Here is a 13,299-nt window from a genome sequence, read left to right as displayed (position 1 = left end):
CTAAAGCTTGACACCTGTGACCTTTGACCATGATATTTCCCTAATAAAGTGGCCTGTTATTAGGTACACATGAAAATGGCGGTGTACCTAATGGAGTGTCGAAGTGATGTCACAGATCAGCCAATCAGAAAGTGGGGGTGAGGGTGGGTGTGGCACTTTTCACTTTCATTTAAGCTTTGACCATGGGGTAAAAAAATAAATGAATTAATAAAGGGTTAATTGCACAATAAAAGCAGACTTAGGTGCATTCTCAGACCTGGGATCGAACCAAGTTCTTACCGAGCAAGAGCCCATGTCACTAACCAGTTCGCAATTTCAACCTGAACGCCCTTGGCCGTCTGCACTCTTTTGTGCTAGTGATGTGCATTCCGGTTAAGTGAACTGAATCTTTAGAATTGGTTCATTCAAAAGATTTGTTCAAAAGAATCGTTCACCGAATCGTTCACTACTACTAATAACAGGCCAGTTTATTAGAGAAATATCATGGTCAAAAGGTCACAGGTGCCAAGCTCTAGTCCTTGGGGCCGCATTCCAACATGTTTTCCAAGATTACCTCGTTCAGTGCACCTGCGTGAAAAGTTTTAGCTCCTGCAGAACGTGAAAATAGCTAAATCTTTTCACGCAGGTGTGTTTAACGAGGGTAACTTGGAAAACATATTGGAACGCAGCCCCTCGAGGACTGGAGCTTGACAACCCTGGTTTGAGTGAAAAGTGCCACACCCACCCTCACCCCCCATTTCTGATTGGCTGGTTGATCTGTGACATCACTCGGACACTCAATTAGGTAAACCGCCATTTTCAGCTGTACCTAATAACAGGCCAGTTCATTAGGGAAAAATCCACCAACTTGGGGGCGGGCCACCTTATGTATTTACACATAAATACTTGCAATTGTTTCCATATGCGTACGCAGCGAGTTTCCAAATCTAAAAGCACATTTCGGTATATGCTCACACCTGGGACCGAACCAAGTTCTTTCCGAGCAAGAGCCCGTGTCACTAACGAGTCAGCTAGTTCGACCTGGCAGTCCCTGGCCGTCTGCACTCTTTTGTACTAGTGATGTGCATTCCAGTTCTTAAGTGAACTGAATCTTTAGAATCGGTTCACTCCAAAGATTTGTTCAAAAGAATCGTTCACTAAAGGGTTCGTCACACTTTCTTATTTATTTATTAATTAATTTATTTTTTTAACCTCGTGTAGTGTACCTATTGAAGTGTCCGTGAGGTGTACCTAATCACAGGCCACTTCATTAGGGAAAAACCTTAACAGGGTGGTGTGCCCCGAGATTTTTTCCAATGGAAAGGTGTGCCGTGAATGAAAAAAGGTTGGGAAACACTGGCATAACCTATATGTCCTGTTTGCATGGTGACCAGTCCAGAGTGTCTATCACCTTAAGGGTTGAATCAAGCTTCTTCTTTGTTGAAGACATTTTACCTTTAATCTTCAGCTCTAAATCTTAGGTGTGTAGACTTCTTATTTATTCCTTGTTGAAGAAGAAGCTTTTTGGATTAAAAGGGAAACGTCTGCAGCGAACAAGAACTGTCGAGTCGCCTTAATTTAATGACCATAACTTGGATGACTGAAAATCAGACAAGTGAAAATACCATGAGTAAAGGAGACAGTGAGGTAGTCCAGTGTTTAAACAAAATGCCTCTTTAATGTGTAAGTGTCAACAGCAGTACAAAAGATGGAGTGATGTGAGAAGCTCTCTGCAACACACTTTTATTCTCTTTTACACAAAGGGAGGAACTTCTTGAGGTAAATGAGCGTAGTAAACAGGCCGCTAGCCAGCCTCCTGTCATATCGTTACAATGGATTGACACATACAGTAATGCTAATACACCATAAAATGCCTCAACTGATTCTTGCCGGGATCATTTAGTTCTTTATTTTTTTTAGACGGTGTGCACATTTTCATGATGCCTAAATGCACCCAAATATATTGTTTATTTAGTGACGTCTCGGTTTGTTTGAACTTTATATAGTAATACTACCAAAGCCAGGGAGATTGCGCCACATACACACACACACATACACACGCGCAAGCACACACGCTCACATACACTGCCAAAAGATTCACCTTAAGTTTAGCACACGTCAATACTGAACATGGAAACCAAAGAGCTGCTGGTGGACACAAGGAAGCCAAACAAACAAACAAAACAAACATTTTTGTTCTTTTCAGCAATATCACATAGCAAATAATCTTTTGTCATGTATAAAGAATGTGAACACAATGATGGCAACATTATTAAGTTGAATTAAAAACTTTACATTGGACTGTACAAGATATGATAAACTATTTACATATTCAGACATAAACATTTTTTTAAAGCAGCAACAGACACTATGTAATTATTTTTCTCTCAGATAACACCCAAACAATACTTTCCATTTGCCTACTGTAGGTACCTGTCAGGGGGGGAAACGTATATTCATATATTTACGTAGACTGCCAGCTAATAAAAAAAAAAAAAAAGAAAAAAAGAGAGAAATCAAGGCTCGGGTAAAGGAAGAGCCTGACACAGTGTTGCTTGAGAGACAACTACAAAGCAAAAAGTACCTCTATAGAACAACATCAAACATTATGTTGCCCTTCTGAACAGCAGCTAGTATAAGTCAGTCCAGCATGTCAGTGAATTGTGCTGATTAAATTAACACACAATATTCCCACCATATTCCTCGCTCCGACAGAAGAAGCAAAAAAAACTACAGTAAAAGGTTTGAACCAGCATATGCGCTTTTTGTCCTCAGTTGTTCAGTCAATCCATTTGCATGGAGGGTTACGAGAAAACATGGATGGATAAAAAAATTATTCATTAAAAGTATGAGAAGAAAACACTTGGCAAGAAGAGAACAGCATTTTGCCACTAATAAATATATGCATATTCTTACTTTTCAAATGAGAGAAAACAGCAAGTGTGTTGAAAATAATCACACTTGATGATGTCAATGCACGACTGTTTGTCACCAATTAGTGCTGTTAAGTTGTATCCCGATTAAGATCTGATTCTTTTACATCAAGTGCTTTTTGTTGAAGTGAATACACTACTTTTACTCTACTGGAAGAGCGATGCATCGGTGCCTTGAGATACAAATTTTCATTCATTTTTTTCCTTTGACCTGTGAGCAACCATTCCAGCTATGAGTACTGCTTGGTACTGTTTACCAGATATATTTAGGCAATATTCTTCAAAAAAGAGGCTTCAAGATGTTTAATGTTGAAGTTTACTGTTACTATTTAAAACAAACAAACAAACATTATCTTCCGCTAGCTTAATGCTTACACATGATACAAAATGGCATTGACGGGCTAACAAATCACGGTGTTAAAACTATTTATATGACCGCGATATAGATTGTGCATACTAAAATTATCATGATGCACAAACATTCTATTTAAGTATTTACTACATTGCATTTCATAAATTATAATAGAGTAATATTTTCCTTCTCGAAAAACACATTGCAACACTGTTCTTTTTTTTTTCTGGAGAGTTTGTGACGGATTAATGGCTTTCCATTCGTTTCTGTACCAAAGGATGATTTGAGATACGACTGTTTTGAATTATGGAAGGAATTAAAATCGTATCTAAAGGCACCATTGTAGCTTGTTTTGATTGATTGATTGTTTGATTGATTGATTTGAATTAGTCCAGGAATGATTATCAGAACTCAGCCAGATGTGTAATTCAGCATCTTCTCAAAATACAATGACATTTTTTCAAAGGTAAACTCACAGAAAAATATGAACGAAATCAAATAGATTAGCCACATACATAACTTATTTACTAAATAATCAAATAAAAATAGATTTCTTAGATATGTACAATAAAATTTAAATGAGATGGTGAATTTTTAAACTCCCAATTCATCAGGCATTTTTTTTTTCTCATTCTGGTTCGCTGATTGTCCTTTTGATGTTTTAATGACAATTCTGGTAGCTTGTAATAAATACAACAATAGATTCATAAACAACACTCTGGTGTTTCCTGGCTAAATTTTAAGTTTCTCTCAAAGGCAGCCTCAGCAAAGTGTTCACCATTTGCATAAATAAACTAAAAAGACAACAACAGAAAAAAACTAAAATCTGGCAACTGTGAGAGCAAACCCACATGAGTCCGACTGGGGACTTTAGTTAATTCATGGTGTGTTTTTTTTTAATCCTCAAACAGATTCACATTAATCAGAATTGATCAAAAATACAATTTATATCCAGTGCTTCAAACACTTCTAAAACAGCTTCTCCTTTATGAGTTCGTCTTATTGTTTTTTCCCCAGTGAGTTTTTTTTTCTTTTTTTCTGTCTTTTCGCCATATGAGCAGAGTCAAGTTTCAGTCCTTTGAAGGTAGCCCCCATTGAATATGTGAGGCATGGTCATATTGACGATATTTACAATCACAAACAAATCCGTCCAACCACCAGCAGACAGGAGGAACACAAGTTGTCAGGAGATCCACTCTATCGTATGTTGTGTGTGTTGTAGCTTAAGTTTAGAACATAAGGACAATAAATAAAATATAACTCATGAGACACAAGACAGATGCGTCCGAAATTAGGATGAAGTGTTACAAAGGTTTAACAATTGGGAGGAAATGTAGTGGAGATCTAGTGATGGGCCGGTGGGATGTAACATGGACGGATTCAAGGGCAAGCGGGGGGAATAACCCAAGTCATGCATTAATAATGCCGCATTTCACATGATATCCAGTCGTCAGTCATTTTAATAATCCCCCACAGCTTGATGTACTTGTTCCATCTGCTCGCCAGCGCCTGGCGACCGGGCCGTGGCGCGAGCCCTGCCGAGGCCTCACTTCCAGCACTTTGATGGAGGGACGCGCACCTTCGCTTCTATTGTTGGCCCTGTGTGTTCTCTCAGAGCCAGATGGCGCCCCCTGTGGACTTGGGCTACTCCGGGCAGGGGTCAAGGCGGGGGGGTGGGGGGGGGAGCCACTTAAACCTTGTGCCCTATAAAGAGGATCTAGGTCTCAAAATGGAGGCTTTGACTGCTCAAGAAGCTTTATTGAGCCAAGGAGGTCACTTGTCAGCCTTTAGAGCAAGGGTGTCCAAACTATGGCTCAGGGGCCATTTTCAGGAAAAAACAAAACAAAATAGGATTGGCCCGTGTCGTTTGCCTGCTTTACACTACAGTGCGGAAGAAACTAAATTTGTAAATCGTTTCAAAAAACAGCATTTCAAGAAACTACAATTAAAATAATATTTTGAATAGCATCAGTTGCAATTGTTAGCACTATTTTCTTGAAGACCCTGTGTGAATATAAATGTCTATGTTTGAGAGTTGTTCACAAGCCTGCCAAAACTGAATGATTTACAAAAATACCAAATGTATTAAATAACGTGAAAAGTGACACGGTGTGTCATACTACCACCTGGAAAAATAGATCCAAATTTATCAGGCATCTGTTTTAATGGGGACAGGTAACTCCTGCATCACTTGGTAAGTTGGCACCATTTTGGCCACGTCCCCAAAAAAACAGTAAAACTCAAATGGTGTAAAGCTATACCTCCAAAATTGAGTCTTACATCAGCAATTATCTTCAAACGTGTGAAATAGTTGGAAGCAAACTTTTGAATTCACTTTACACGGTGTTTAAAGGTAAAGAATGTCACACATCCTTCATCCTTTTTTCTTGTAAACATCCCTTTCAAGAAAAGGTTTGGACACCCTAAGCATAGACAAAACAAGGCCCTTGTTGAGATGTGGTTTAAAAGGGGACATAATGATGATAAGTGCACTTGAGCAATGTTTTAAGTTGTCTATTATACAAATGTCCTCACGTCTTAAGACTGCGCCAGTAATCAAGTCACTCCGTCGACCCAATGACTGTGCTTCGCTTTAAGACTTCTTAGTGTCCGTTTTAAGATTTACAATGTCGAAAAAGAATTAAAAAAAAGTTTAGGAGCTAAGACTTTAAACTTGCCCTCCAAATGGGGCTAAAGCGTTTAAGAGAATGTTGTGTCGCTACACAATTTGAGATTGTAATGCCTCCAAAGCTGCCTTTTGCTGCTCTTCCAATCTGACGGATTGGCGCCCTGTTGGCCCTGGAGCATTCTGGCCTGATTACAATCACTCAGATTATCATATTGCTGACTGGGAATGGCTAGTAAAACTGGGAAAAAGTGAACGGAGATGCGGTACTTCTTTGTTGTGAGCTTGTTGGACGAGGGTTTGGGTCACTATTACAGGAAACTGTTCTCAACTTGCTGACTTGTATTTGTATAGATAATGAATCTGGATTAATTGTCACTGATTTAACTTTATAAATTACTTATGTGGCAGTGATGCACGACCTCGGGAGTTTAATAGCATACATTGTACCGATACTGAAGCATTTTGGAATCTTGTGACCTTTTGTACTGGTGATGTCGCCACAATGATCAGACACATTCACAAGCTGTTGGCTGGCACACGATACCTGAGTGAGACACATATGATATGTCCCGAAATGGTTCAGAAACAAGGTCAATAACCGTAAGAATGAGCAAATGTTTGATTTCAAGTTCTGTTCTAGGTCACAGCCATTTTGTTTTTGATGTCCATGATCACAATGACATGAGAAAAAAAGTATAGCTACACACACACACACGCACACATACACGCGAAGAAATGCTTAAGACCAAATAGCTTTTTTGGGGGATTACCGAAGCCACATGTGCATGCTGGCTTGCATCATGTTTTCGTCTTCCTTGTGAGCACTTTCAAACCTTGGTGGTGCCGTCTTAACCCTTGCGGCTAGGCGTCCATTAGTTGGCGCTGACCGGCTCTTGTGTGTCATTTTCACTACTATAGTCTGATTTGGGCTCATCCTCGAAGTCTTCATACATGTCCATGTCGTCCTCGCCGTTGACTGTCTCGCTGTTGTTGGCTATGTTGTTGGCCTCCAGCTTCATGTTGAAGGTGCTCTGAATTACGGGGATGGTTGGCTCAGGACTTGCTGATGCGCTTGAGCACTCTGATGTCATTTGGGGTGAGGGCGTCGTCGTTGCCATGGCAATGGCCCCGGGGTAGACCATACTGGCCGTTGTCGTGATGGGAATCTGTGGTGGTTGCCTGAATGTTGAAGAGGGACATTAGATTTTGATTTGTTTGGATTCAATGTAGCTCTGTGTAAATGCTCTGGGTAACTGAATTCTTTCCAGGTTACATTTTCGTTGCTTGAATTGTTGGAAACCTAAAACCATCACTCAGCTCACTTTTGGTCTGGGTCACTATACTATAAAGTGCCCAATGCAGTCAACATGAAAATGTAGCAATGTCTAATGTCTTTTCGTACAAACAAATTGTCTGCTTGTAGGTCATTTTTAATAGTAAATTACAACTTTATTTTGGGGAAACTGAGAAGTCTCAAAGGCACCCCATGGCCATATTGACTCTTCTCCGATTGCACCAGATGACTGACGGCCAGATTGCTTAAGAGCGTGACTGACATGGGAACACCTGGAGAAGAGTGTCGGTGGACACCACACAAACAGTACACTCAAGTGCTCAAGTCTAAAGTTAAAGTTTCAATCTTGTATTAAGTGCTGTACTTTGCTCCCCATTTGCAGGGTGCTATTGTTGAAAATGATTAAACCACTGATATTGATTTAAACACACATGCGGTAAATGTTAAGTCAACAAGTATTTGTGGGGAATAATGTTACATCATGAATGGCACTTATTGTTATATGAGTTATTCCAGAAATGGAAGACATTTCCACCATGAAAAAACATTTTTTCTTTCATCAGGTATATTTTAACAACAAGATTTGTGCTCTGAATGAAGTTGTGTTTCTCAACATACACGGAAGCCACTTGCTAAAACCTTTTTTTGCCATACAGCAAGAGAAAAAAACTTTACATGACTCAACAAAATTTGTATCAAGCTAATTTCTTTTTGGCTTAGCGCAAAATAATTGAAGTAATACTTGACTCATTATTCAAACCAAATATAAATCCATTTACTTGTGAAGGCTTTGTGGTTTTTTTTAGGTGCATGACTATCTCTTATATGGTTTGGTAAATTGGAAAAAGAATTACTGTAGTGGTATTTTACCAGTTTTTCTCAAAAACATCTCCCCCAAAACATGATAAAATATATATATATATTTCTTTCAAAAACACAGATACCTAAATTGCGCTCCAACTTGGGAAAGACCCATATAGCAATACATATACACTGTTCTGAATATACTGTATAAGTGTGTGAGCCTTACCCCACCGTGAAGAACTGCCTCATCTCTTGTCGCCGTGAGCGCATCATCTGCTTGTATTCTCCGATGCGCAGCTTCTTGCCGTCGATTATGCAAGTCCTCTTAGGCCGGGGCTTATACTTGTAGTTGGGGTACTTCTCTAAGTGGAGCTTACTCAGGCGGGCCTGCTCTTCATAGTACGGCTGCTTGTCCTGGTTAGACATGGACTTCCACCGGGATCCTGCATAGGAAAAAAAAAAAGAGGACGTGATTGATGCAACAAAAATTATTTTAAGTTTAAAATGATTAATCATAAAATAATAATGTATTCTGCCTGTCTCGATTCACGTTGATTTTCAAATACGTATGTTTAGTTTGTCTGCTCAGTAAATGTTTATCTTGTTTGCCTACCGCCTAAAGTGTGCTTGAGGTTTTAGCCGCTGTTGTGATTGAATTTGACATCCTCAGTATAAAGTAAGCCGATTCCCATTCAAAGTACTAAGTCCCGTAAATATGAGTCCAGCTTCATCGGCTGTTGTTAAGTCACTGAAGTGCTTAGGTGTTTAGTTTTACATTACACTGAGGCTCATCTGCAAAAGGACTCACCTTTGCATTCCAATTTGTCTTATGCCAGCCACGCAATGACTCAAGTGGAAAATTACATTTGGTGGCTGTTTGCAGCACACCAAGCAATTGAGCACCATGCATCTACTGGCAAGCTACAGGCCCTCTATCGTGTTTTGAGACTCCATGTACACTGCACCGTACTGTATTTTTTTTGTTTTTTTATTGAACTACCAAAACTTGGCCCGATTATCATTGAATTTGCGGAATGCCATGAAGAAAGTAAATGACTGAGATAATGGATTGCAATGATCAAGTGCCTCATTCACTGAGTGAACCTGAGCATTTCAAATTTTATCATTTAAATGAACATGCATTTTTCATCAGCTGTTACATCTGCAACGTGTTGCTGTTCACTGGCGATTAGGCAGGAAACCAGCAGCCACGGGTCAGCCACTCAGTAAAAGTTGTCGCCAAACCCTGCCCACTGTGCAACAGGTCTCTCAAAAGTTGAATCTGAGTGTTTTGGTTTTTACATTTTAACATGAACTTTTTGTTTAATTTTGGTTACAGTTAAAAATGTTCTTCTAAAACTTGTTTGCTACGGACAGTTTGACCCCTGTTTACGTCATGGCAACATGTTCCTAAATTTCAGGTTGACCATTGGAATGTATTGTTTCACCTCTGAAGTTACAGCATACTGTATTCCAACCGCCTTTATTTGCAGGTTGAAAGCGCAAAAAGTGTTTTCCATTCCACACTGTCTGAGTGGTTTTAACACTTGAGTGAGACAAGAGACATTCTCTGGACTCAGACAGTAAGGAACAACAAGCCAGTGTACAGAGGATACTTCAGCTGCTTCCAAGATAGCACTTTTCAAAACTATGATGCTTGGACTACACTACTAAAGGGTCAAAACACATGAAAAGGCTTTGTCATTTGTTTTAAATAAACACTTATGCTACTCAATTTGAAATGCAGTGGAAAGTGTTTGGACTTATTTCTCTTGTAACATAACAACAGCATGGTTTCCTTGGTATGTTGTGGTCTTGGGTGCAGTAACCTGTGAGGACCTACCCAGAATCTTGCTTATATTGGAGTTATGCATGTCCGGAAAGGCCTGGAGGATCTTGCGCCGCTCATCTTTGGCCCACACCATAAACGCATTCATCGGCCTCTTAATGTGCGGCTCGTTGCTGTTCCTCCCTCTGGACTCCCTGAAGACTCTTGCTTCCGCTGACCCAGTACCTCCTGTTGGCCAAAGACAATATAGTATTAACAGTGCCATTGACTTGATGGGAACGTAGAGTGGTCGGAACAGAAGCAAGAGCGAGTGAGGCGAGACATTGATTTGGTGACGAGCCGTCTTCAAACTCGCCTTCAGTTACTGTGATTAACTTACCCACCGTGAATACTGACTGTGTGTATTCAGCAACTCAACCCAAGGCCCACATATTTTTTATAAACACCTCCCAATAGAGAGGCCTTCTTATGCCTTGCAGAGGGCCTTCTGTGTTTTCAGACTTTGAGATTGGACAGACTTTCAGACGCTATTACAGTAAAAAAAAAAAAAAAAAAAAAGTTTGCCAAAAGAAGCCTAAACCAAATAAATAATATGAAACAACCCTTTTTTGGAATTGTTACTATGTACTGATGACAGAATTCTTTGTAACTTGCACAGATATGGCTTTGTATTATTATTATTACTATTATTATTATTATTATGTCCTACTGTCATTATGGTGGGTGTTTTAACAAATATTTTAAGCAAACTCCTCCTTTAAATGCTGGCAATACATGATTTACTATATTCTGGAAAGTTTGTGTTGAAATACAAAGTAACCAGTATCACAAACTGCTGGACATGACTTATTCTAATAATTGCAGGTGATATTTGCATGTTTTGTGCGCAGGCGCTCACACGTCTCTCATCAGTTGCTTACATTTCAGCTTGGCATCCATAAAATGTGCATGCGCGCCAAAACAAATATGCAACAGAGGGCTAGAGGCAGCTTGGGAAAAGGAGAGCAAAGAAGAAAAGTTGAGACTTTTGGAAAAGAAAGTGTTCTTCACACATGGGTGATGAGATGATTGCTTTCTCAATCAGGGCATTCACTCTCAGCAGAGCAGAGTTTCTTTCCGTATTAAACTGTACATCAAACTGATAATGATTTCTGTTTGCATGCACATTTGCTTCCTTTTATAAGTAAGATGTGAAAGAATTAAATAAAAGCACGATGAATATTTCAACAAACAAAAACATGTTGATAAACAAGGCTGGAAAAAATAAGACAAAAAAAGCCTTCCATATGCTACGATGCATCTTTAATGATCTCAAGTCTGCAAAAGAAAGCTTGGGATGACTCATGCATATTTCATCATCCACATGTGAAGCCTTCTCATTAGACCATTGCACCAGCAGCCTGGCACACATTACCTGGCCTTTGATTTCTATTATGATTTCAAATGATAAACAAAATCACATTCTTAATGAGTAATGGGGGCTGCGCAGAGACATGGTTCACTCTGCCATTTCACTGATTACTCAAGACGCTACGCTGTTTGAGTTAAACTCTGACCACCTTGTTGGTCTTAAATGTGACAAGAGTTTATGTGAGAATGTTCCTGTTGTTTTTGTGGCCTGCTTCCGTTTCCACCATGCTTACACTTTAACAGTCAAGCGCCACATATCTCCGAAGGCTTCAGGCAGAAAAAACAAAACGCTCCTATTGTCACACAGCAGCTTACACTTAAGTGTAGAGTCATAATCCGGTTGCTAGAAGTACGTGCCACTGAAAGATACACAGTCCAAAATTTGATCTTTTTAATTTGAGCAAGGTGTCCTTATTATTTATTTATTTTTTTAAAAAAATTATTTATTTTATTAAAATTTTATTACATTTATTACAATAATTTAGACTATTTCTAACACTGGAGAAATAGCCTTTGTTGCTTGTCTTGCCTGGGTAGATTTTAAAATCTAATATTTTAAATTCTTTATAAATATTTTTTTTAATTTTTAATCTTCATCTCAATGATTCTTCTGTTTATTTTATTTTAAAAAATTACACTCATTTTGCTGAGATCATTGAGATCCTGCACAGGTCATGGGAAGGTCAAACGTATACTTATTAGTTATATATTTGTTGATATTTTAAATACAACTTCTCAGCAATGGCCTGTAACCTAAATATTTTTAGGGTGTTATTTTATTCTTCTAATAATACATTTTCATTCTGAATCATTGTATTGTGTGTAGTGTCAATATGATACTATGCTTTGTAGCTATATTGTATTTTATCTATTTGATAATTTCATGACAAAAACATACTTCAAATGAAGACTTTCAGTACAACAAAAGTTGCCCGAGAGATGGGCCAGTAAACTTTTTGAGTAATTTAATAAGTGTAGTATCAGATTTTGAATAAAACCAAAAATGAGAAAGTTAAAACAATCAAACGGAAGTGATCCAGTGTTATGGTCCATTTACTGTATTGGTTCTATTCTACTATTAATTGGACTGGATATTTTCAGACCTAGAGGTATTTTATTTTGTTTTACATTTTATTTTTCGGTGCTGATGCTTCTTGGTGTATTGTATCGGTGCCCTCAGAGACACACTCTTACACGCACTACAGCACGTACAAAAATAGCAAAGCACCAAATCTAAGTGTTATGTTTCATCCGCCTTGGGCCTCCCGAACACTCTTGGCGGAAATAATACACTAGTGCCGCTGTCACCCGAGCCCACAGTTGGTTAATTTCATTTAGCATGCACTCACTGTACAGGATGAATTGATTTCACTTTGTTTGCTTTTGACAAGCATGTTTATTGTGCAATGAAATGTGGAGTGGCGGAGGGCTGACAGTATCCATCAACGTGGGGCAATCTGCTGACTGCCGGGGCCAGATGAAGGTATTCATTAGCTCAGGAGCGCAGCGCTCACTCAGACAAGACAGCCAGTGTCTGCACCCAGGGAGCGCTCGCCGTAATTTACGATGCCTCCCGGCCCATTACTCTATCACTGACACTGATTCAGCAATTTATATACTGGTGTGCATGCATATGGGCAGAGGTGAGCCGCTTATGGGGAGGGACAAAACAACTGCCTTCCATCAGCTTGTGCCACGTCTGTAGTTAACCGGCAAACCAGCCACGTGACTTGCTCCACTGGAGGGAAGCCAGGTTGAGTGTTTTGCTTCATCTTTTTTCCCTCAGCCTTTCACACAGATACTCGTCACTGTTATGCAAATGCAATGGGGTTTTACATTCAAATAAAGTCAAACCGTGTCACGGATTGTTTAGGGGGCACTCGCCTGACTTTTGCGCGGGCAGCGTGGGATCGATTCCTGCTCAGTGACGGTGTGCATGTGGGTGTGGCGGGTTGTTCGTCTTTACATGTGCTGCCGACCAGTTCAGGGTGTAGTTTGGCTTTCGGCCGATGTCATCTGGGACAGGCTCCAGCACCCTTGACTTAATTATCAATTGATTGAATCATGCTGTGTTCAAAATTACACCCTATTCACAATATACCGTCGGTA

At 39.5% G+C, this 13,299-nt stretch overlaps 1 protein-coding gene across 8 annotated transcripts in view; it reads right to left on the bottom strand.

The window, feature by feature from the left end:
- Positions 1 to 1,637: 1,637 nt before the first annotated feature.
- Positions 1,638 to 13,299, bottom strand: part of sox6 (SRY-box transcription factor 6) — a 123,309-nt gene continuing 111,647 nt past the window's right edge. For all 8 annotated transcript variants that reach the window (XM_088370863.1, XM_088370866.1, XM_088370868.1 and 5 more), the window contains 3 exons: positions 9,835 to 10,008; positions 8,218 to 8,434; positions 1,638 to 7,072 (listed from right to left, as the gene is read on the bottom strand). In XM_088370863.1, the coding sequence (XP_088226989.1) occupies positions 6,766 to 7,072; positions 8,218 to 8,434; positions 9,835 to 10,008 (698 nt within the window). In that variant the 3' untranslated portion in view covers positions 1,638 to 6,765. The remainder of the gene's footprint in view (positions 7,073 to 8,217; positions 8,435 to 9,834; positions 10,009 to 13,299) is intronic.

This window comes from Syngnathus floridae, chromosome 3 (genome assembly GCF_059516105.1).
Source record: "Syngnathus floridae isolate MCC-2025c chromosome 3, RoL_Sflo_1.0, whole genome shotgun sequence".
NCBI classification, from domain to species: domain Eukaryota; kingdom Metazoa; phylum Chordata; class Actinopteri; order Syngnathiformes; family Syngnathidae; genus Syngnathus; species Syngnathus floridae.
The sequence above is the reverse complement of the archived record's forward strand: the minus strand, read 5'-3'. Positions and strand labels throughout refer to the sequence as shown.